The following is a 22,947-nucleotide window of genomic DNA, read 5'->3' as shown; positions in this document are numbered from 1 at the left end:
GTCAAGCCGCGGGCAAAAGCTAGTTATTATATGTACAAGAAAGAGATCATTATGTAACGGAGTGTATTCTGTAAACATATTATGCAGAGTTTCCATCACGGTAAGCGTTAAATCGGCCTTGATGTAAGCTTACATGCGTAGCTAAGCGTTATGGTATGCTTATTTGCTTTACCTATATATTCCTATCACTCGGAAAGGTGACAATCACTTGAGCTATGGAAATGAAACCCTTCTTTGTGTCTCTTTATCACTCTTGTAAGTTGTATTTGCTACGGAAGTAAGAAATCACGCTGGACATCGTATTAGAATCAGATTGCAATGTTAAGGAAAAAATCTTAAGTAATAGATAATGTTCATCCTTACGTCAAATATAAGTTCTAGATTTTGTATTCACGTGACAAAGCCTGCATTGCAGATTTAAGAATATGGTCTCTGAACAAATCAATAATCGGAGTTACCAAGTTCTAGATATGGATAGATATTAATGTCAGTATAGTGACGATTTTCATTAACAAAACATCCGCTTTCTGTTTAATATAATTAGGCTTCCCGCAGCCTTTCTCAAAAGTTGCTATATTTCTGTCAAGATTTTAGTTTTCATCCAAGGCCAACTCTATCAAAACTGTAGGCCATTATCTCTATCCCAAGACACGTATACAACTACCCCGGTCGGTTCACCTGTGCCGCGTAATGTACGGGAAATGTGCTCAATGGATCGAGTTTTATGTCCGATTGCCGGATCTGTACGTATATTCCTATCTTATTGACGTGCAAGCGAGCCAACTTTCATACACCAGTGTATCGAGGCCTAGAATAGAAACAGTGTGATGATAAAACCGAAATGATGTGGTTTCTCTTACTTACGTTGCAATTTATGATTACAACTTCTTATGTCTTCTTTCGTTGATTATTATGACTGGTAGTGAAAGTGACGGTTTACAAATTTGTATACCTACCGCTGCTACACTTCAAGCAAGCTGTTTTTTGAACCAGTCCAAAAGAAAAGTTATAGTTACTAAAAACTTACTGTTTTGGTTTTTGAATTTTTATTTATGGTTTTTAGTGAAAATAAGTTGCAATAATCTTCAATCATAAAATATTAATGATACTTAGGGCCAGTTGCATCAACCACATTTGAGAGACACATCTTCGTCACGCAACAGACGTCTATGGAACTTCCCATACAATAAAATTTAACGAACGCTTTAACGGTGACAGAAGGTTTGATGCTGCCGGCCCTGAAGGATTTTAACCGAATAATATTTTATTCATATTTTAGATGTTAAATATATTTATAGATTTTATAGATACAAACGAGTTCTTTCACCCTGATAAATCCTTTACATATTTCATCACAAAAAAGCTTTTTACGAGAAACAAGTAGCCAGTACTCGGTAAACGATTATAATCGCACTTTGTGCCAATTTCACTGGCGCTGCCCATGAATTTCATTGACTTTTGATCCCCTTCTAAATGGGGTGCTTACAGTAATAATGAAATCACTGCTGAATTATTTAGGCAAGGTGATTGAGTATCGAGATTTCAAATTTCGAATCGACTGAATCAAGTCAGACATTTAAGGATGCTTAAATGTCTGTGACTGACTTATCGACTTCAGTTATTTTATTTATATGTACTCGTATATGAGAAATTACCGACTTAAATGTTTACTACTTAACCCTTCAAATAAAAAGATATTTATTTACCAATAAGCACGAAATGGAAATAAGTTCTTAACTTATAAAAACTTAGTAAGTAAAATGACAGATGTGTGTGCAGTATAATGGATGAGACTCAGCGAGACCGCTGATTTTCAGCCCCCAACCAATAAAATCTCTAATACTGACAGTGCTCTGCTTGTCACTAAAAATACAGATACGAGTATGTCCTCTCTGCAACAGTAGTTCGGCTGTCGAAGTAGTGTCAGCGAAAGGGTTAAGTTTTGCTATGAAAACTAGCTTATCTTTATTATAGGATCTATACTCGTAAATAATGTGTACTTAAAAATATTTTGAATTAATTTATATAGCAACTCAACTTGTGGTGGACTAAATTTGATATTGTAGAACAACAAACAGAGACATTAATTTCATATCAATCAACAAATGTTTTGATTACTCAAACATTTCTGTTTACAAAATCTCTATTTATAAGTGGTCAGAAACTGCTCGATAAAACTAGTCCTTGCCGTGGTCGACTGAGCAATTGATAAGATAAGATAAGATAAAAAAGAAGTTTAGTGTACCTATATTAACTATACATAATATATCATAATATTATGAATGTTCTGCAGACTCGATAATCATCCAAAATTCGTTGTTGACTGTACTCTTCAGATTATTTCACATTAAGGTAATTTATTCGCTCAAAAGAGCAGGAGGAGTAAAGTTGAGCAGGGAGGGAACTCCTTTGCTGTTTTCTTCAATTATTTTCCTAATTAGTAATTTAGATTGTGTTAAATGCAAAACTCACCATCTCATTATTAACTTTGACAGCCGAATGAAAATTCGAAAATTTTGTTATGGATTAAATAAATTCGCCTATTTTATAACCACAAAATTAAAATTTTGGGAAAAAGCCCCGACATAGTGGACCCATGAAACATGGCTAAAAACATTCCCGAATAATTCAGTTTTCAAACAAAAAAAAACTAAATCTAAATCGGTTCATCCGTTCGGGAGCTACGATACCACAAACAGACAGACACGTCAAACTTGTACACCCTGTCTGTCTGGTTTAAAATGGCAAATAATTAGATAATAATGTTGAAATCACACACTTTCACAACACGAGAGGCTAGATCCGTGAACAAGTTTGTTATGGCATTACTTTGTACTAAAGAGATTACTGGTCCTCGGATAAGATCTCCGAAATGGATCGGAACATAATTATCGAGCGTTATTTCTACTTACACTACCGTCAAAAAGTTTAAGACCAAACACGATATATGCAAATAATCAACATTTCATGAAGTTCCTATGAAAATATTACTTTTCAGTACCTACAACCGACAAAATAAAGCGTATAACAATTTTTAAAAAGGGATCATAATAAGAAATAAAAGCTAAACGTTTTTCTCATCGAAAAATCCTCCTCGACGCTTTTTCACTTCCGAGCAGATTCTTGGTATTCTTGCTATAAGTTTGTGTAGCGTTTCTTGGCTAATGGATTTCCACTCGTATTGCAGTATCTCCCATAGAGCTGTTGCAGATGTCGGACATTGTCTTCGGACTCTACGGTCGAGTTCATCCCATAAAAGTTCGATCGGGTTAAGGTCTGGGGATTGCGGTGGCCAAATCATATTTTTTAACACACCTTGGCGTTCTTTAATGACTGTGTAGCTTCTACAGATCTTTGCTGGGTGTTTGGGATCGTTGTCTTATTGCAGAACAAATGGGTTGCCGATCAATATAGTAAGATTACGTTGTTTTCTATTGATTACAAATTTAGTTTGATGATTTTTAGAACGGTTTATAACAACGACACTGAACATTCTGTTTGGTCTTAAACTTTTTGACGGTAGTGTAATTAAACGTGAGTGATGTTTGAGTTAAAGAAATATAACTGTGGCCCATTTCTCAAAACTGAAATTACAAGCGGAAGTCTCTTTCCAACTTGTCATATTAGACATTGACCACCACTTGTAAATTGTAACTTGCAGCTTCGAGAAATGGGCCCCTGGTGCTTTAAAAACTTGCATCAAAAATTACATGCGTATATTACGTATGGTTTTACGCAGCCAGTCTACTTGGCAGCGTAGCCAAAATGCCAACCGTTTATAATTCGTAATCGTTGCGTTGTAGCGAACGAAAGGCAACTGTCCCAAATACAAATAGCTTCGCTGTCGAAGCGCAAGTAAAAGTAACCTTTGCTATAACCTGATTATTTAAAAGAAAAAACATACCTTTAGTTCACATACTGTAATACTTTTAAGGAGTAATAAAATCAGTCTGTTTTAGAACAGCAAAGAAACTGACATTATTTTACCTCAAGCTTGCAGCATTCTGTGGCACTTATAGTTGTTGTTTTAAAATAAAGATAGGTACTTCAATCTTTTACGTACTTCTCGTTTAACCGTTTTAACCCACCTACTCGAAAACTTGACTGTTTCAACTCGCATAATATTGCTGTAGACCGTTCTAAGTAATACCCCAGATCAAAGGTGGAAGCGCAAAAATATCTCCCCTATTCACTTTCCGACGAGGCACCAAAGTTTTATTCATTCAACACCTTATACATTATAAACCCTCGAGTCGTTGAAGCTGAAAGGCGTGCCGAAGAAATATACTTATTCATGAATTTGAAAAACATTAGGTATCCTCTTTTCTTCCTGAATTAGAACACCGACTACTTGATGTTGAGCATTATTTTTTTATTTTTATTTATGTAAAAATATAAACATACATATTGACCATTATTATCTATCAATCTAAACATAAAAAGAATCAAAAATCTATTAAAAGCGGTATTATAATTTATAATAAATAAATAAATAAACTAAATAAATATTGGGGACACCTTACCCAGATCAACTTAGCCCCAAACTAAGAAAAGCTTGTACTATGGGTGCTAAGCGAAGATATACATATTTATATACATAGAAAACATCCATAACTTAGGAAGAAATATCTGTGCTCATCACACAAATAAATGCCCTTACCGAGATTCGAACCCAGACTGAGCCAGACCGGCCGTAAATAATAATACAATACATTCGTATAATATAGAGGTATTTAACAACCATATGTAAAAACGTAAGACTAACATATTCCCGTATTGTGCCATGCGTAGTCCAAAAGTCCCCATCACACATCACATTGTAGCATAAATCATTATCTCCTAACCCGACCCATACCAGCCAAAAACGGTAAAAAAAAGCGAAAATCTGGGCATCGCAGCGACAGGTCCAATAAAATACGATATTAACCCTTGCGTTACATTAACACGCTCATAAGTTTCGGATTAAAAAAGGGGGTGCGCAATGAATGGGAAGAATCGCCTCGCATGAGGAGGGTCGCATTGTGCGGCCCTTACTTTACGTGTGTGTACAGACAGCGACACTGAACAGTGGTCAAGTGAAAATTCCTCAATTTTATCTCGTCGCGACATAGATCGCGACATTTTTTTCTAATTACATTAAGGACATAAGGATGGGTATAGTTTGGCTCATAGGGTGATAAGAGTTTTAAATGATTCACGGTTAGTTTCATTAGACTTATATTGACCGGGATGACCGTGATTACCTTTCTGATTTTTACTGAGGTCCCGGATATTTCGACGCAGTTTCATGCATCATGACCACGGGAAAAAGATCAAAAAGGTAATCACGGTTTATATCTCGGCCAATATAAGTCATAGAGGATCTCGCGCCAAACATTTGCTAGTCCTACAGTAACTAAACACAGTAACTAAAAATAAACATGGTATAACCTCTAATTCTAGATTTTGAATCCTGTCGCGTGACAGGATGAGACAAGATAAAATATGTTCAATCAATAGCAAGAGTCAAAGCATAAGTAACGGCCTGATATTGACAGATAATATGTATGTACACAGTCGTCACGTCACGTCATCAGTGTCACTCGTCGTAATAAAATTTGGTTTTTAACCCCCGACGCAAAAACGACGGGGTGTTATAAATAAATAAATAATAAATAAAAAGCTTTTATTTCAGGCATAATGATCCCATAGGTTACAACTAGCTTAAAACTAAATATAATAGAAGAATCAAATTAAGTGTCTTGACACTGTAAAGGGGTGCCACTCATTTAAAAAATAAAATTAATAATAATATAGCACTAGATCAGTGCTGTGTCATTTTTTGTTCTGGTCCATGTGAATGGAATTCCAGTGTTTAAACACCGGACTTCTTATATCGTCAGAGACAACCACAAGTATTTTGTTGCTAGAGTGGCGCAGTCTTCTCCAGAAGGAGGCAACGCGGGTTCTAATTATCGCGAAAAAGTCGGGAACTCCCGCATCTGCGAACATGCTCGACGCACTGCAGCATCTGGGCAGCCGCATAAGAGCTCGGAATGCGTCATTATACTGAACTCTTATTCGGCTCATTGCCTTTTTTGTAAACGTTACCCACAGCTGGGAGGTGTACATACCTAAGCAGTACGCCTTAAAGAGTGTGGTCTTTACATCTTTGCTACACTTAGAAAAGCGTCTAGCGAGCATGTTACCTCTGACAGCAAGAGCCCTCCGCTCGCGTTCGATATCTTCGTCGTCATGCAGCCGTTCCGTCAACAAATGTCCTAAATACTTGAACCGCTCAACAACATTGATCTTCACTCCGTTCAGATACACCGGAGGTACGTTGTCCGGTCCAGAACCCGACGCGAATACCATCATCTCGGTCTTGGAAACATTATATTTCAGGCCGTGTGCATTAGCATAATGCTCACAGACCGAAAGAAGCCTCCTCATACCCTTGATTGAGGGGCTGAGCAGCACCATATCGTCCGCATAACTCAGGTTATTCACGCAAACATTTCCCACATGACAGCCGATCTTGGTGCTTCTCAGCTCCTCAATGAGGCCATTCACATACAGGTTAAACAGGTCCGGAGACGTAACCCCGCCTTGACGAACTCCACATTCTAGCCTAAATTCGCTAGAGGTTGCGTCGCCCCATTTCACAACGTTTATTTGGTTTCCGTACCAGTACCTCAGCAAATTAATCACTCTATTAGGCACTCGAGAAGCACGTAACTTCGCCCACAAGATGTCGTAATTGACAAGATCAAATGCGCGGCTGAGGTCTAAAAAACATGCATAGATCGTTGTTTTGCGAGACGTGTAGTGGCTGATTGTGTTTTTGAGGCTAAATATAGCGTCATCCGTCGAAAGACCGGTCCGGAAACCAAATTGCGCGTCATCAATATCAATGTTCTTGAGCAGTTCAGGATGAAGGAGGCGCTCTAATATTTTACCTAGGATAGTAAGCCGATCTTGGTGCTTCTCAGCTCCTCAATGAGGCCATTCACATACAGGTTAAACAGGTCCGGAGACGTAACCCCGCCTTGACGAACTCCACATTCTAGCCTAAATTCGCTAGAGGTTGCGTCGCCCCATTTCACAACGTTTATTTGGTTTCCGTACCAGTACCTCAGCAAATTAATCACTCTATTAGGCACTCGAGAAGCACGTAACTTCGCCCACAAGATGTCGTAATTGACAAGATCAAATGCGCGGCTGAGGTCTAAAAAACATGCATAGATCGTTGTTTTGCGAGACGTGTAGTGGCTGATTGTGTTTTTGAGGCTAAATATAGCGTCATCCGTCGAAAGACCGGTCCGGAAACCAAATTGCGCGTCATCAATATCAATGTTCTTGAGCAGTTCAGGATGAAGGAGGCGCTCTAATATTTTACCTAGGATAGTACCTAACGAGATTGACGTGTCTGTCTGTCTGTTTGTCTGTTTGTCTGTGTGTGTGTCTGTCTGTGGCATCGTAGCTCCCGAACGGATGAACCGATTTCGATTTAGTTTTTTTTATTTGAAAGCTGTGTTAGTCGGGAGTGTTCTTAGCCATGTTTCATGAAATTCGGTCCACTAGGTCGCGGTCGGGGGTTTTTTCAAAATTTTAATTTTGTGGTTATTTAACATTAACCTGGGGGGTTACCATGACGTGCTAAAGCCGTTCAGTTTAGGTTGAGAGAGAGGGACGGAGCTATGTAACTGCTATAGCTGTGTCCCTTTCTCTCAACCTAAACTGAACGGCTTTAGTACGTCATGGTAACCCCCCAGATCTCCTGTACTGGTGTTATACATGGACTGTCAAATAAAATATTAATCATAAACCAGTGTTGCAGTGAACCGCAAGAGTGAATACTCCGCTAATAGCCTAACGGCTAACACTTTCAGATTCAGATTCAGATTCAATAGTTTATTCATGGTAAACACATAAATTATTTACATAATATAATAATTATAACACTTCTAACACAAAATTATAGGAATTTAAAGGACCCAACCCTATAACTAACTAAAATAAACTACTAGTTACACTACCCCTTGAGTAATACTTCTTGAGTTGCAGGCGTCCATAGGTTACGGTGACCGCTTTCCACCAGGCGGGCCGTATGCTTGTTTGCCACCAACGTAGTATTAAAAAAAAACTACCACTATACTAAGTAAATACTTCTGCCACGCAGTAATAGAATAATTAGAATTGTTTCTTCAGCGTAGGAAAAGTAAATGTAATATGTAAATGGTAATGTTTGGACTGACTCCACGAGACAGGCCTAGCCTAGTGTGGTGGTCAAAGGTAAAATCTTTTGTAACACTTTTTGGCAAATAAACTATTTTTTAACCGATTTCAAAAAAGGAGGAGGTTCTCAATTCGACTGAATGTTTTTTTTTTTTTTTTTTTTGTATGTATGTTATTCGATATCTCCGAGAATCATGGACCGATTTTCAAAATTTTTTTTTCATTCGATCAGGTATAACCCCGAGATGGTCCCATTGGCACCAAGTCGGGGTCTGATGATGGGATCTTGGAGAAATCGAGGGAACTCCTCAAATGTTATAGGCACATGTAATGTTTTTAGTGTATTTTTCAAAGGTACACCAGTATTTACGCCTGATGGTGATAACTTTATGTGGCTGAGCTGATGATGGAAGGTCAACTCCTCAATAGTTAGGAGTTAAAGGATAATTCTTTCACTACTGTACATATATTCGGACTGATACATAAAATATCAATAGGAACCACTAAAAATCAACAAATAAATTAACTTTTTAACAAAAAATAAAACCGCCTTCAAAAATAAGCGCATTACAAAACACGGAGAAACTAAAAAGCAAAAAATAATAAACCTTTGAATTCAGATTTCTTATCGGATTGCAATAATCTAAACATCCAAATTATAAACAAATCAATTATTTTTGGAGTCGGTACCAGCCTGCGTATGGTGGTGCAAACAGGAATAGCAAGGCGATGAACAGGTCTGGTACCGACTACAAAAGTAATTGATTTGTTTATAATTTGGATGTTTAGATTATTGCAATCCGATAAGAAATCTGAATTCAAAGGTTTATTATTTTTTGCTTTTTAGTTTCTCCGTGTTTTGTAACGCGCTTATTTTTGAAGGCGGTTTTATTTTTTATTTTTTTTTTATTATATTTTATTCTAGGATATCCATAAAGTCACCCGCCTGTACGCACATGATGCAATAATAATTTGACCCATGTTTCGCTGTCACACATTTCATCTAAATGTTATTGCGACCTGCCGGCCGGCGCCCGCCGTAGGATTTTATGCGGCTCACTATAGTTGCAGATTACCTTTTTTAGGGCCTTTCAGGGTTGCCTTCATTACGAACCCACATTATCTTGGTAGCGGTATTGAAACTGTAGATCTTATCTTAAGGAAAATTACTTATATAATATATTATTTTTTTTTTTATGGGATAGGAGGCAAACGAGCAGACAGGTCGCCTGATGGTAAGCGATCACCGCCGCCCATGGACACCCGAAACACCAGAGGTATATGTATGTACCGACCACATGTACAATATACATCAGTATACAAACTACTAGTAAGTATACGTATATCATGTACATAGATACTTCACCAGGTAGGAGACTTGAACCATGAAGAAAAGTGTCTGATTGAAAATATGTCTCTTATTTCAATTCACCTGTCTCCCGGTTCCCCCCTACCCCTAACCCTATGCCCTTTTCAATCTTCGCATTCCTGAATCTTTTTTTTAAACCTAAATGAATAATGATTCAGTTTCCTAACTTTTTTAAGTCTGAGAGATTTTTTTATGCTTGTTGGTCCTAATCGAAACATATATTTATTCACATAAGATATTCAAACTAAAGGTCATTTTAAAAGGGCTTCCTCGGAAACAAGCCAACGCAACGCGCCACGCGTTAACAAGTTTCATTCATAAAAGCAAAGCGTCAAGCCAAGAGGCCCTTTTTAGCGTTAATGATATTATATTTCATGTTTTTCAAGAGCCGTCTACCGTAATAGTATTATCATTATTTCAATTATTTTAATTAAAACGATGAGAGGCAATTCGTGTGGAAATCTTTTGATGTTGTGAATAGAAAGTATCTTATGGGATCTCCCCGTTTCCAGCCGGACCGGAATTTCTTTGGAGCGTAGATTAAAAAATAATCAAAGGAGCTTTACAAGGACTAAAGATAGTATTTTATAGCCTTTTTGACGAAGGACGATCTAGGATACAGTCCAAAAATAAATTTAACAATATTCTTTGATAACGCGATTAAATAAAAACTGGCCAAGAGCGTGTCGGGCCACGCTCAGTGTAGGGTTCCGTAGTTTTCCGTATTTTTTTTCAAAAACTGTTCAACCTATCAAGTTCAAAATAATTTTCCTAGAAAGTCTTTATAAAGATCTACTTTTGTGATTTTTTTCATATTTTTTAAACTTATGGTTCAAAAGTTAGAGCGGGGGCACATTTGTTTTACTTTAGGAGCGAATATTTCCGAAAATATGAGCATTATCAAAAAATGGTTTTACTAATCCCCTATTCATTTTTAAATACCTATCCAACAATATATCACACGTTAGGGTTGAAATGAAAAAAAAATCACTCCCCACTTTACGTGTAGGGGGGGGGTACCCTAATAAAAAAAAATTACACTTTTTTATTTTTGCACTTTGTCGGCGTGATTGATATACATATACCAAATTTCAGCTTTCTAGTGCTAACGGTTACTGAGATTATCCGCGGACGCACGGACGGACGGACAGACATGGCGAAACTATAAGGGTTCCTAGTTAACTACGGAACCCTAAAACTGCTCAACTTACAACTAAATTAAAATATCTTATCTTCGACGATAGACGGCGACGACGAGATATAGCCTTTGAAACCATTATCAGACTAAAATGTAACCTGCAATGCTCTTATGGTTAGTAAGCAATGGAAATTTTATTCAGTATTTATTTTTCGATATCTTGTGTATGTAGCTTTCGAGATATACTTAACCGAAAAACAAAAAATATCACCTTTTAACACTGGGAGTGTTCCATCGAACTCAAAATATACGGCCGAGTCGAGGACTTTTGATATTATGTTCACCTCCTAACTAACCCAAAGTTACCGAATCAAAAGCTGTAGGTATGCCTTGTATTTCCCTCTAAAAATATTTTTTTATCGCCTGCCTATGTGTCAAAATAATTGAATTAAATTTGGTATGCGAGAATGTACATGTAATCTTAAGGCGACAGTGATAGACTTATGAATAAACGAGTAAAACAATAGCAACGTTCATATACATGGCTCAATGTTTCACCCTAGGCGTTTGTACTTTGTAATTCCGTCGAACGCCTCCAAACTTCAAAAGGCGCGCGTCTATACGTTTCAACACACTTAATACAATATAGGACGCTGCATAAATATATTTCGCTTTCAAAACACGCGAGTGGTTCCGACTTCGACATCAAAGTCGTGATAGCCGCCCATGTTTTACATATCATTCTCGCGTATTTAAGCCGCCAAAAGGCTGAAATGCCGACTTGGGCTCGACGCTTAAGACTCTCCTTGTTCACGCTATCTCTTTTTGCGCAGTTATCTTGGTCTATTGCTAAGTTATTTTTTTTTGTAGACAAAGTGAAGTCATTCCTCAAAGTAGAGGATATACACGGGAGCGGGCGAGAGAGTTGAGGTGTGTTATTAAATCGATTCAGACTGAAACTTTAGTTTTTTGTTCAATCGAACTAAACTCGGAAGCCACCTTAGGGTTGTTTAAGTTTTAAAGTAGTTTCTTCTTACTTAGTTACAAAAAATATATAAATTTATTTAAATCATAAAATGTACTATGTAAAACTATAAATTCTGCTTATGAAAGTCGTGTATCCAATGTAGGAGCCATCAATTCTTTGATATCCATTTTCATACCCCGTTTGCAGACCATAAAGATGAATCGAATCTCCCGAACTCTGTCTTATATCTGGCTTTAGACAAGATCCAGCTTACAAAATATGAGTTGTGTGCGAAAGCGAACTGTAACTTAGTTTGAAGATCCGAATGCCTGAATTGTTTCCTCGCATTGCTGGAGAGGTTGCATAGCCGCACGGCATGCGTTGAGCAATGTCTGGGTCTATATATATCGCATAAATGTATACTGGGAAATGTATTCAGAATGTAAAATATGACACAAAGTATACTTTATTATACCTCTTTGCCCTCTACCCCAGCTAGGGGATACAGGAAGTAATTGTATTATTTATGAAGTTAAGACAAGTATACTATGATCCGCTTTCCTGCCCACTGTCCTCTGCGCAGTTATAAGTAGGGACCTACGTTTGTTTACGCGATAAGAAATAGCCATCACCAAAGTCATTCTAAAAGAATGAACTAAATGTGCCAATCTCCAAATCACGGAAACCTTCTAACATCGTGGATTTTACGGTGTGATAGCGACGCGGGCAGCCAACGGTGACGTCCAAAACGCCCTTAATATAATACCGTGCCTGCACTTTGGTGGTATAAAACCGTACCTAGTCAAAGGCTAAAATTCATCTCACCCTGTTTTGAATATTACGAGTAGGTACATTTTTTTCCAAACTAAAATGGAATTGGGCGGAGCATGTTGCCAGGCAGAGTGATGGCAGGTGGACTAAAATGTTGACCGAATGGTGGCCGCTATCGGATGTAAGAAGCGCCTGGCATCCGTTGGCTCATTGTGGGGACGACATCCGAAAAACTGCGGGGCACTTCTGGATGAGATTAGCCCAGGACCGGGATAAGTGGCGTGCACGAAGGGAGGCCTATGCTCAGCAGTGGGCGATTAATGGCTGAAATGATGATGATGATGACATAGGTATTTCAATGCCAAATATAATATGCATGTTTTTTAAACTAATGAGATTCCAAACTAATTTGTTTACGCCAGCATAAGCATATTCGAATAACGCCCGTTCCCGGTGTTTCTTGTTGGAAAACTGTCAAACTCTCCTACATTTTGTTGCAAACATCTTCTCAGCCTTGCATAGGAATTGCAGCTCAATACGGATCTTAATAAAACAGAATATTCGGTACCACTAAAAGTACACTTTAAAGTGAAATTTTTCACGTATCTCCGAAACAAATTGCGATGTGAAAATGTTGTTCGGCGGTTGGTAACTGTCATTTGTGCTTTTAAGTGGATTCAGTACTTCCACTCTAGTGCCATTGCGAGACGAATGCACGGGGGAAGTATACCGGGTGGAACAGAACGACGATCTTTTACTTAAACAGGACATTGTTCACCCTAGGAGCATTATATTTTCCCAATAAACTATGTTAATATTCTTTTCCGTTTACGAGATAAAGCTTGTTAAAATTTAGTGCATAAATCCACCTGTTTCAACCCTAGAACTTTGATTGGGCGATGACCTGATGTATTTAAGTTCAATGACCTTTTGTACCAAACATAAATAAAATGTCAATTATTTGTCACTGCTAAATAAATGTATGATTTGACAGGTCTAGATTGCCGATCATAAATAATAAACAAAAAGGTTATGCCAACCAAAGTTTGGCAAGGAAGTTACTCTTTTTAACTACAGGCAAAGAAAATCATACTGTCTCTTTTTTTTCTAATAACACTGTTAAATATCCATCGGTAAGTTAATCTAATGTTTTAATAGTGAAATATCTTCGCTAAGAATATTTAACCAGAGTAGGTAACGCAACTATCGTGTAGCAACGAAACTTTTTACATCAACATTGTTTTAAGACAATGATACTGGCCAGTTTTGTGCTTAACGATTGATTGAATACAATTTGACATTGTCATTGGCAAAAATTTCATATCGTGCTAAAAATTATTTCAAAATGCCTCAATTAAATGGTAGAGGTTATTTAAATTTGCTTTTCTTGTACGCAGAGTGCAATTACAATGCCGCCGAGGCCTTACGCCAGTACCGAAATAGGTACCCACCACCTCATCCTACAGGACATATGACAATTTTGCGTGCTATTGATCGTGTTGCCAACAATAGAAACATCGTACCACGAACGGGGCAGGATGACCAACGCGGTGGACGAGTTGTGCAGCACGCTGTACAATTTGAAGAGAGGGTACTGCAATACTTCAATCGAAATCCAAGAGCTAGTTCGAGACAGGCGGGCCTACATTTTGGAACGAACCATACAAAAATACTACGAATATTAAAACGTGCCGGCCGTCACCCGTACAAAATTCAAAGGGTTCAGGCTTTGCTTCCAAGAGACTGCCCTGTGTAATGGTCAAAAGGTGACCTACCTACCCTAGCCTATACTCTACCATAAGCACCCCATATATTTAACAACCCAAGACCCATTAAGCTCAATAACTACCCCTGAATTTAATCCCAATTTATTTTGTTTGTTTTTGTTCTGCATTTAAAACGTTTGGCCATAAGAAAAATAATAAAATGTGATCGTTTAGTAAAGGTAGGAAGCCTAAGCTGTACGAAGTAACCACAAATCCTTTTCTCAAGTGTAGGAAGTTTCAACACACTAGATATTCCCCTAACATTTAGAAATTCTACCTCCTAGGTAATAATAGTTTCCGCTATTGTGATATTCCCTTTAGATGAGTACCGATACATAATTTATTTCATAGAGCAATTACAACCAACATATTCTTTCAATTCTCATAGTCAAATATACACTTTGTGAAGTAGAAAGAAATAAAATACAATAATTAAGGTGAAAAATTCAATTTATTTGTCAAATTTTTAGGAATTTTATTTTTAAAGGTGTTTCATCCCCAACGCGTCCTAGTATGAATTACAATACATAGTCGGTAATACATACTAAGCTCTGACCATCAACGTAAAGCTATTTGCCAATTCAATTCTTTCTTCGAATCGAATACGAAATTGGAATTCTATTTCTATTATTTCTATTTTATATTGTCAGTGAGAATCAGCGAAAATGAGAATACAACTTCACTATTAATACTATTCAAAGATAATTAAAGGAAAACTATCAGCAATTCAAGAATTCCAAGAACCCTTTGTTTTATTTTGTGTTCAGGGCTTTATTTAGGCAAATACCTCCTGGTTTGCGCATGAGGTAAGGTCGCCTATTCTGTCATCTAAAATGCCAGGCCTTGGATCCTTTCCTAGAATCATCTTTTCTGGAATGTGAACCTATCAACCGGTTCTCTTAAAAATTTTGATCTTTATAAACCATAGAACCCCAGACTCTCCTCCAACATATCGACAAATGAAGACTACAATTACTATATTTGAACAAGACAATTCCATTTAATGGCCATCATTGTATGTGGTAAGCTCGTACGCATTGCTATACAAGACTTGCCTCAACTGTCACGTTACGCTTAGCTGATATACTCAAGCCTGGACCTCCTGCCCAAACAAGCATCATAACTCCAATGCCAAGTAGCAAGAGAAAAGACCTGAGTCTCTTTAATTTATCAAAAACAAATCCGAAATAAAAATACTTAATTCAAACTGGCATTCCCGACAGAACCTAGTCCCTAAGCTTCTCAAAACCCAGCTATCCCATATACTTCAGCAATTAAACCTCCAAAGATATAGTCCCCATTAGCAGCTCATTCTACAGATATAATAAATAATAAAAATATAATATCACGTATAAAGAAATAAAAATAATCTTTTATTTCTGAAGAATAAATAAAATATAATTGGCTTCAGCATTTTCTGAAGTTGATTAAGAACCTTAGTTCATTTAAAAGCAAAAGCTTGTACAGAATAACCATATAATTAACACATAAAATATCATTTAGTTTGCTTCAGAACTCCTTGGACTTAAAGTAAGACCCTTGGATCTCAAACACAAAAGCATGCAGTTAAGCATTGTTTTTCTGAAGTTGTTTAGAACCTTAGTTCACTTAAAAGCAAAAGCTTGTATAAATAACCATATAATTAACAATTGTAATAAGTTCCCATATAAAATAGTTTAGTTTGCATCAGCATTCATTGAAATTAATGGAAGACCCTTGGATCTCATACACAGAAAATATGCAGATAAGCATTGTAATAAAATTATAATATAATATGCTCCAGAATTTTCAGAGAATTATTTAAAATCTATAGATTATTCAAAGTGTATAATAAAAACCCTTAATAAATCAGTTATGTTTCAAAGTACCACAAAATAGTCATATAACAAAGCACAATAGAACATCATAATGAAATCACAAAGAAAAACAGTGATAAATATTAAAGAACTCACATGACTCCTTCTTATCTTTGGAGAGATCTCCCCGTGGCTGCCTCGACCCGCGACTCGTTCCTGAATGTCCCCCTGCGCCCCGTGTACTGGCTTATATAGCCCGCTCGGGTGACGGCCCCGCCCGAACCTGCCACGCTAGCGTCCCCCCGGAGCCCCGACGGCATTGCTCGCTTGTATTACCATATATGGGCATCCGAAGCGCACCCTCCAGCGCCGACGCGCTCATCTCGATCGTGATTGGTTGCGCACCATCGCCTGACGCCAAGACGAGTTCCGACCTGTTTTCCTAGAACTCTTGCTACCGATGTTTTGAATGATGTTTCTACTTGGAATGAAAATAACGATTATATTTATGCATGCATAGGTTTGTACGAAACGAGATTATCGGATCGTCACACCTGTCCGGGAAGCATATTGCCGGTGGCTTTTGGAAAAGTTGGCGAAACTTATAGTGAATAAAAGTGGAATAAAACAATTTTCCCTACTGCTAAAGTTGTTAACGAGTTTCTACATAGGATTACGTGGCTTTTTATCCTCTCATTCACTCAAAGGTTAACTGGAAGAAATCCCCCAAAGGGATAAGTTCGCCTTTGTACTGTTCTTTACTGTAATTACTGTGTTTTTTGTTATTAATTGTACAATAAAGAGTTTACTACTACTACTACTACTACATAATTATTCTCCACAGTAGTGACACTGTAGTTTGTAAAACTAATTCAGTAAACATACTAACTAGTGTACCGTTGAATTGTTTCCTAATTGCGAAATTTGTACGTGGACAGCTATGCAAATTCTTTTGTTTGGATACAATTTCGTACTTCAAACATAGGTACTTAAATTATTTTTTGCCTAGGAATCATAATTTATTGATTACTAAAAAATAATGTTTCAGTGAAATAAATAGGTGAGAAATTTTCTTTCATAGGTAGTTATTTTACTTTTAATTTACATAATTATATTGTCAGCCAGAAAGCTTAAATGGCAATGGGCAGGACACATCTCAAGGTATAGCGATAACGGGTGGACCATACTAACAACAAGGTGGAAGGGACCACCAGGAAAAAGGAAATCAGGCAAACCGTTCAAACGATGGTCTGACGACATAACAGAAGTGGCGGGAAGAGACTGGTTACGACAGGGAAGAAATAGAAAGTTGTGGAAGAAATGGGAGGAGGCCTTTACCCAAGTGGGATCCATAGCTCAAACACAAATACAAACGAACAACATATTAAACTACTTCTGTACCAAAAAATGTATGAGTTAATGGAAATAAAAAAGGCTTTATTATTATTATTATTATACTCTTTATTTATTTTCTTTCTTAGGCTAGGCTGTTTATAATATGAATATAAAAGTAAAATACAAAAACACATACAAAACAATATAAAACACATATAAACACATTATAAAAAACCTAACCTAGGGTGCCGCCAGCAGCGGGGCAGGGCCCAAGCTGCCGGTGGTTAGGGCTGCAGAGAGAGGAACCGTCGAACTATCCGTGCTGTGTCCAAGATCACCGCCTTCTGCATCCGGCCCTTGATCCAGCCACCTAGCGAGAGTCTCTTAAGATGTTGGTCGAGACTCTTCGCTATTATTATTATTATTATTATATTGTCAGATAGTAATGAGACTACTTTAAAATAGTTAAACGGTTTTCATTAAACTTGTGTCAATTAGAAATAAAAATGCTTATAAAAGTGTATGCTATTGCATGGAGTACGTAATTAAGATATTTATGATGCTAAAAGCAATATTCTGCATGTGTAAAGACAATATATAAAGAAAACAAACATTAGAAGCATTCAAGGCACGTACAATGTCACCTGAGACTAAGTAATACTTCCCTACGCCACATGACTTCGCTACCCGCTCTCGCAAGGCAGTCATTAATTCTGCCGAGAAGAAATTAAAACCGATACGACACAAATTTACCTCGTTTATTCTCGACCGGAGATCTTTCAATATAATCCCTTTTTCCCAATCTATTCTTAAACTATAAAACAATAAGGCTCCATTCCCAACGACGAGCGCTGTAGAAAAAGCTAGATGTAAAGAAGAGTTTTCAATTTAATTTGCCGAACACGCGATCTTTTTTTAGTATTCATCTTCTTTTGATTAGATTAAACATTTTGATTGAAACATTTTTCAATTTGGTGCTTTGATAAATAAAATTATTTTACATGAATAACCGCCTTGAGTCGTTTTAAGCGTATAATTTATGTGATTTTATGCTGGATAGATATTTTATTCAGATTCGGAACTCGGTGATTTATAATATTTTCCTAATATAATACATGTATAGAATGACTTTTTTATACACTTAATGAAGTTCGTACCTAATAGTAAAGGTAGAAATTGTTCATTATACGAAATTCATTCATGTCCATCCAAAGTACTATTCCGATATAATTTATAGCACAACAGCTCACATCTGTAATTAAACTACCTGTGACTAATACTTACCGTAAATAAAATAAATGTTTAACTATGCGGAAATCTCGTGGTCAAGCAAATTAGCCAGTCTAAAGTCAGAATCGTTAACGTGGCGAAATTCAACTGGCTATTTCGCACCAATATAGAAGAGCGATAGAGAAAACTACAAAGAGCTACAAAGTGAAATCGATGTGCATCTTGTAGTCTACGAACCTGTGTGCGTAGCCGAATGCACAAACGCTCACGATAATATCTGTTTCGTAGCTATCTATCTCTATCGCTCTTGCGTATTGGCGCGACAGAGCTAGACTGCATTTCTGTCGGCGTTTGGCGTCGGTGATTGCCAATCGTCTACGCTCCGTAACAAATGAATCGCAATTATCAGTGTTGCAACTTATACAGGGCAGGAATCCGCGGCAAACCTAATTCAGTCCCATATCATGATGAAGTGTCCATCGCGGTATTTTATTTATTTATTTAAACTTTATTGCACAAAAGAACAACTTAATGTACAAAAGGCGAACTTAATGCCATGAGGCATTATCTACCATTATTATTATTTTGACTATAGAGTGGCGCTTCAAATAACCAGGCATCTTCTAAACGAGCTCACTCCATCGTAGGTCACGTCTTGGCCTTTGGCGAGTCTGTAGCCAAGAGGTACCTAAGCCCATTTATAATTAAAAAAAAAAAACATTACGCTCAAAATATATCTAAAATAATTAAGTTAAGCACGCGGACAGCTGACACCTCACCTTTACACCAGTAGGCCCGTGAGGTAAAATATTTACGTGGCCCGTAGCTGATTTCTCTGAGGGATAAGCTTGAAATCCGCCGCCGATCTAAACACAAAACATTTATTTACAATTTCTACATAGCAAGTGCATTGTGAAACACATAGCTTTTACCTAAGTTGATATATTTTTTGTAGTGTTGCATCGACTTCTAGGCATAAATTATTTCTACACCTACACTTAAACTTTAGTTTAGGTATTGCAGTGACGTGGCGTCCTAGATGGTTTCATCGCGTAGCGTCAACAATTTTATGCTCACTTCGGCTAGGCCGGCTGTTGGATGCTAGTCTTCCCCTTCCTTTTCCTCGGTTCCTCATGGCTGAGGGTCGCGACCACATGAGGTCGTTATTTTTCTTCTTATCATGTTATGAGTCTTCTGCATTCCTAATAATAGGCGCCTGTGTTAATCCCTGGCAGTCCTTAACGCTGTACACCAAGCGGGTTGGTGGATGGCCACATCCACCAGTCTTACCCAATGCAGTGGAAAATAAAGCAACATGCTAGGCATTTGCCTAGTGAGGAGGCCAGTATAAATGCATACATGTTAGTGTTTTTCTGAAATAAACATTTGTTTTATTTATTTATTATACACGTGACGTAGCGGATAAGCTGCAGGTAGAGGACCGGTAGAATACGTCGGAAACGATGCCTCGTGGATGCCTCAATCTCACTGTCCAAGGCCCTAGGCCACGCGGCCCCGGTAGGCCTTAGAAGCGCTGGCTGGACGTCGTGACAGCAATTCGGACTTGCAAAATAGCACTCTCACACCTCAGGATACCAGAGTCCGGGCAAACTGGAGAGATTGAGCAGGAAAGCGGATCCTGGCGCTAGGCCGGGAAAACGCTAGTCTGAGAGAAAAGACAGAACATTAAAGGTTAAGTTAATAAAGAATATCAACAAAATTGCATATCGTAACTAGGTCACATTGCAGAACACGTACATAAATCGCATCGGCAACTATTTAACTGAGTTAGGCAACTCGTCAGAACTTAAGAAGCGAAGTTGGCGTGTACGGAAAGGTTGTTAGCTGGATGCTTATTTTCACACCCTTGTACCTGTTGCAAAGTATTGTGTCTAACCTAGTGTCTTATACTGGGTGTTTCCTGTAACACAAGCAAATATTTTAAAAACAGGTTGTCTGCTTTTTAGTTTTGTTCAGCAACTAATATATATAATAACAAAACACAGAATAAAAATTAAATATCAGCTTCAATATTCGCCATCACCTGTTGTAATTGATATTGCCTGTCACACAAACTTCCCAGTACATTAGGTTTCCCCCTCTTCTTCCTTCTACCTTTATCCCACGTTATGTGGGGTCGGTACAACATGTCTTCCTCTTATATTAAAGGAAAAATTGGAAAAATTTACGCTTCCGGCGGGACTTGAACCCGCATCATTTTTGCAATCCGTGCAATGCTCTTACCAATTGAGCTACGGAAGCCACGCCGGACATCGCAAATCTTTCCATGCCTTTCCTTATGTACACACGTCTTGGGGTGACGTCTAGCGCCATCTACCGACAGACTATTACATCTTGTAACGGCACTGGAGTCTCAAGTTATATTGAGAATTCACCAGTAACAATGTGCTAACCCATACTAAATTTAATTTTAACAAGCAGAAACGTCTGCTAACGATTCTAAACATTTTTATATTAAAGGAAAAATTGGAAAAATTTACGCTTCCGGCGGGACTTGAACCCGCATCATTTTTGCAATCCGTGCAATGCTCTTACCAATTGAGCTACGGAAGCCACGCCGGACATCGCAAATCTTTCCATGCCTTTCCTTATGTACACACGTCTTGGGGTGACGTCTAGCGCCATCGACCACGAACGTAATGTCAGGTCCGAAACGTCGGGTTAAATATAAACGTAAGTTTTACGCGATTAAGTCCCGATTTAATTTAATAATATGAGTGAAGATAGTCCATTTCTTTAATTTCATTATTTCTTTAATAATTAACCTTAAAGCAGAATTGATTTACCCGGATTTGAAGTTAAGCGCCACATTATGTATGTCTAAGGATTAAAAGTAATGAAGCTAATAGAGATAAATTATTTGTACCTACCACAAACAAATAGGCATGCGATGTGGGTCACTTACATTAGTCACGTGGCATTGAAGACAGAATCGATAGGTATACTTGTAATCTATATAATATAGGTACGGACAGGGTAAAGGAACTATTTGCTGGCGACGGGCCAGCCAGGGAGTCTCACTGTCGTCATCTGACTTCTTTAGGCGTTCATACGACGCTTTAACTAAGCGGAGAGAAAGACCCTTAGTGATAGTTGCCAACTCCTGTCGCCGATAAACTAACCGTTTATGTAAGTGGGAAACGCCCTGTGAGGTTATTAATATGTACTTTTTTATCCATACTAATATCATAAATGGGAAAGTATGTGTGTGTCTGTTTGTTTGTCCGTCTTTCACGGCAAAACGGAGCGACGAATTGACGTGATTTTTAGGTGGAGATATTTGAAGAGACGGAGAGTGATATAGGTCGAGGTACGACAGATGCCATTTTCGCCTTACGCCAACTGTGCGAAAAGTACAGGCGCGCACATAAAAATCTGCACATGGTTTTTGTCGACCTGGAAAAGGCTTACGATCGGGTTCCCCGTGAGGTTTTGTGGTGGGCCTTGAAAGAGAAAGGTATGCCTGGGAAGTATGTAGAGCTAATCCGTGCTATGTACAGATCGTCTTGTACGCGTGTTCGATCCGCTGCTGGAACTACTGACAGCATCGGTGTGGCTGTGGGTTTGCACCAGGGCTCGGCATTGAGCTCATACCTCTTCGTGCTTATAATGGATGCTCTGACGTCGGACATGCAGGAAGAGGCACCCTGGTGCATGCTCTTTGCCGACGACATCGTGCTTGTCGGAGAAGAGGGACTCGAGGTACAAGGCAGGTTAGCGAAGTGGCAACAGAGGCTGGAAAATGTTGGCTTGAAGATCAGTAGATCCAAAACAGAGTATCTTTACTGTGACTTCGGCGGTCTTTCCGCCCCTGTTGCCATGACACTAGATGGCGAAATATTGCCTACCTGCTCGGATTTCAAGTACCTGGGTTCTCTCATTCAGGGAGATGGCGAGATCGACAGAGCAGTTCAGCACAGGATTAATGCAGGATGGATGAAATGGCGACAGGTTACAGGCACAACCTGTGATCCCCGAATGCCTCTCAGGCTGAAGGGGAAAATTTATAAATCAGTTATCCGACCTGTCATCCTGTATGGAAGTGAGTGCTGGGCCACCAAGACGAATGATGAGAGAAGACTGCATGTGAATGAAATGAGAATGTTGCGATGGATGTGTGGTGTGACAAGACTGGATAGGATTCGGAATGAGTATATAAGAGGAAGCCTGAAAGTAGCGCCAGTGACAGAGAAATTGAGAGGAAGTAGATTAGCATGGTATGGGCATGTAATGCGGAGGGATGAAAGCAATGTTATAAAACGAGTGGTAAATATGAAAAGGAAGGCCTAAGAAAAGATGGATGGAATGTGTGAACAACGATATGAGAGTGAAAGGTA

The 22,947-nt window shown here is 38.2% G+C and overlaps 1 protein-coding gene across 2 annotated transcripts; it reads right to left on the bottom strand.

Annotated features, from left to right (window-relative positions):
* Window positions 1–5,689: 5,689 nt before the first annotated feature.
* LOC125234104 lies at window positions 5,690–7,394 on the bottom strand. 2 transcript variants are annotated; one of them, XM_048140287.1, is made up of 2 exons: window positions 7,379–7,394; window positions 5,690–6,938 (listed from the first exon to the last, which is right to left on the bottom strand). In XM_048140287.1, exon 2 carries the CDS (start codon window positions 6,460–6,462, stop codon window positions 5,815–5,817), a length of 648 nt encoding a protein of 215 aa, XP_047996244.1. In that variant the 5' UTR covers window positions 6,463–6,938; window positions 7,379–7,394; the 3' UTR covers window positions 5,690–5,814. The 2 variants fall into 2 exon arrangements, with proteins under 2 accessions (XP_047996244.1, XP_047996245.1); XM_048140288.1 differs by lacking the exon at window positions 7,379–7,394 and adding an exon at window positions 6,961–7,374 and having other exon boundaries at window positions 5,690–6,520.
* Window positions 7,395–22,947: the final 15,553 nt, after the last annotated feature.

This window comes from Leguminivora glycinivorella, chromosome 15 (genome assembly GCF_023078275.1).
Source record: "Leguminivora glycinivorella isolate SPB_JAAS2020 chromosome 15, LegGlyc_1.1, whole genome shotgun sequence".
In the NCBI taxonomy this organism is placed as follows: domain Eukaryota; kingdom Metazoa; phylum Arthropoda; class Insecta; order Lepidoptera; family Tortricidae; genus Leguminivora; species Leguminivora glycinivorella.
The sequence above is the reverse complement of the archived record's forward strand: the minus strand, read 5'-3'. Positions and strand labels throughout refer to the sequence as shown.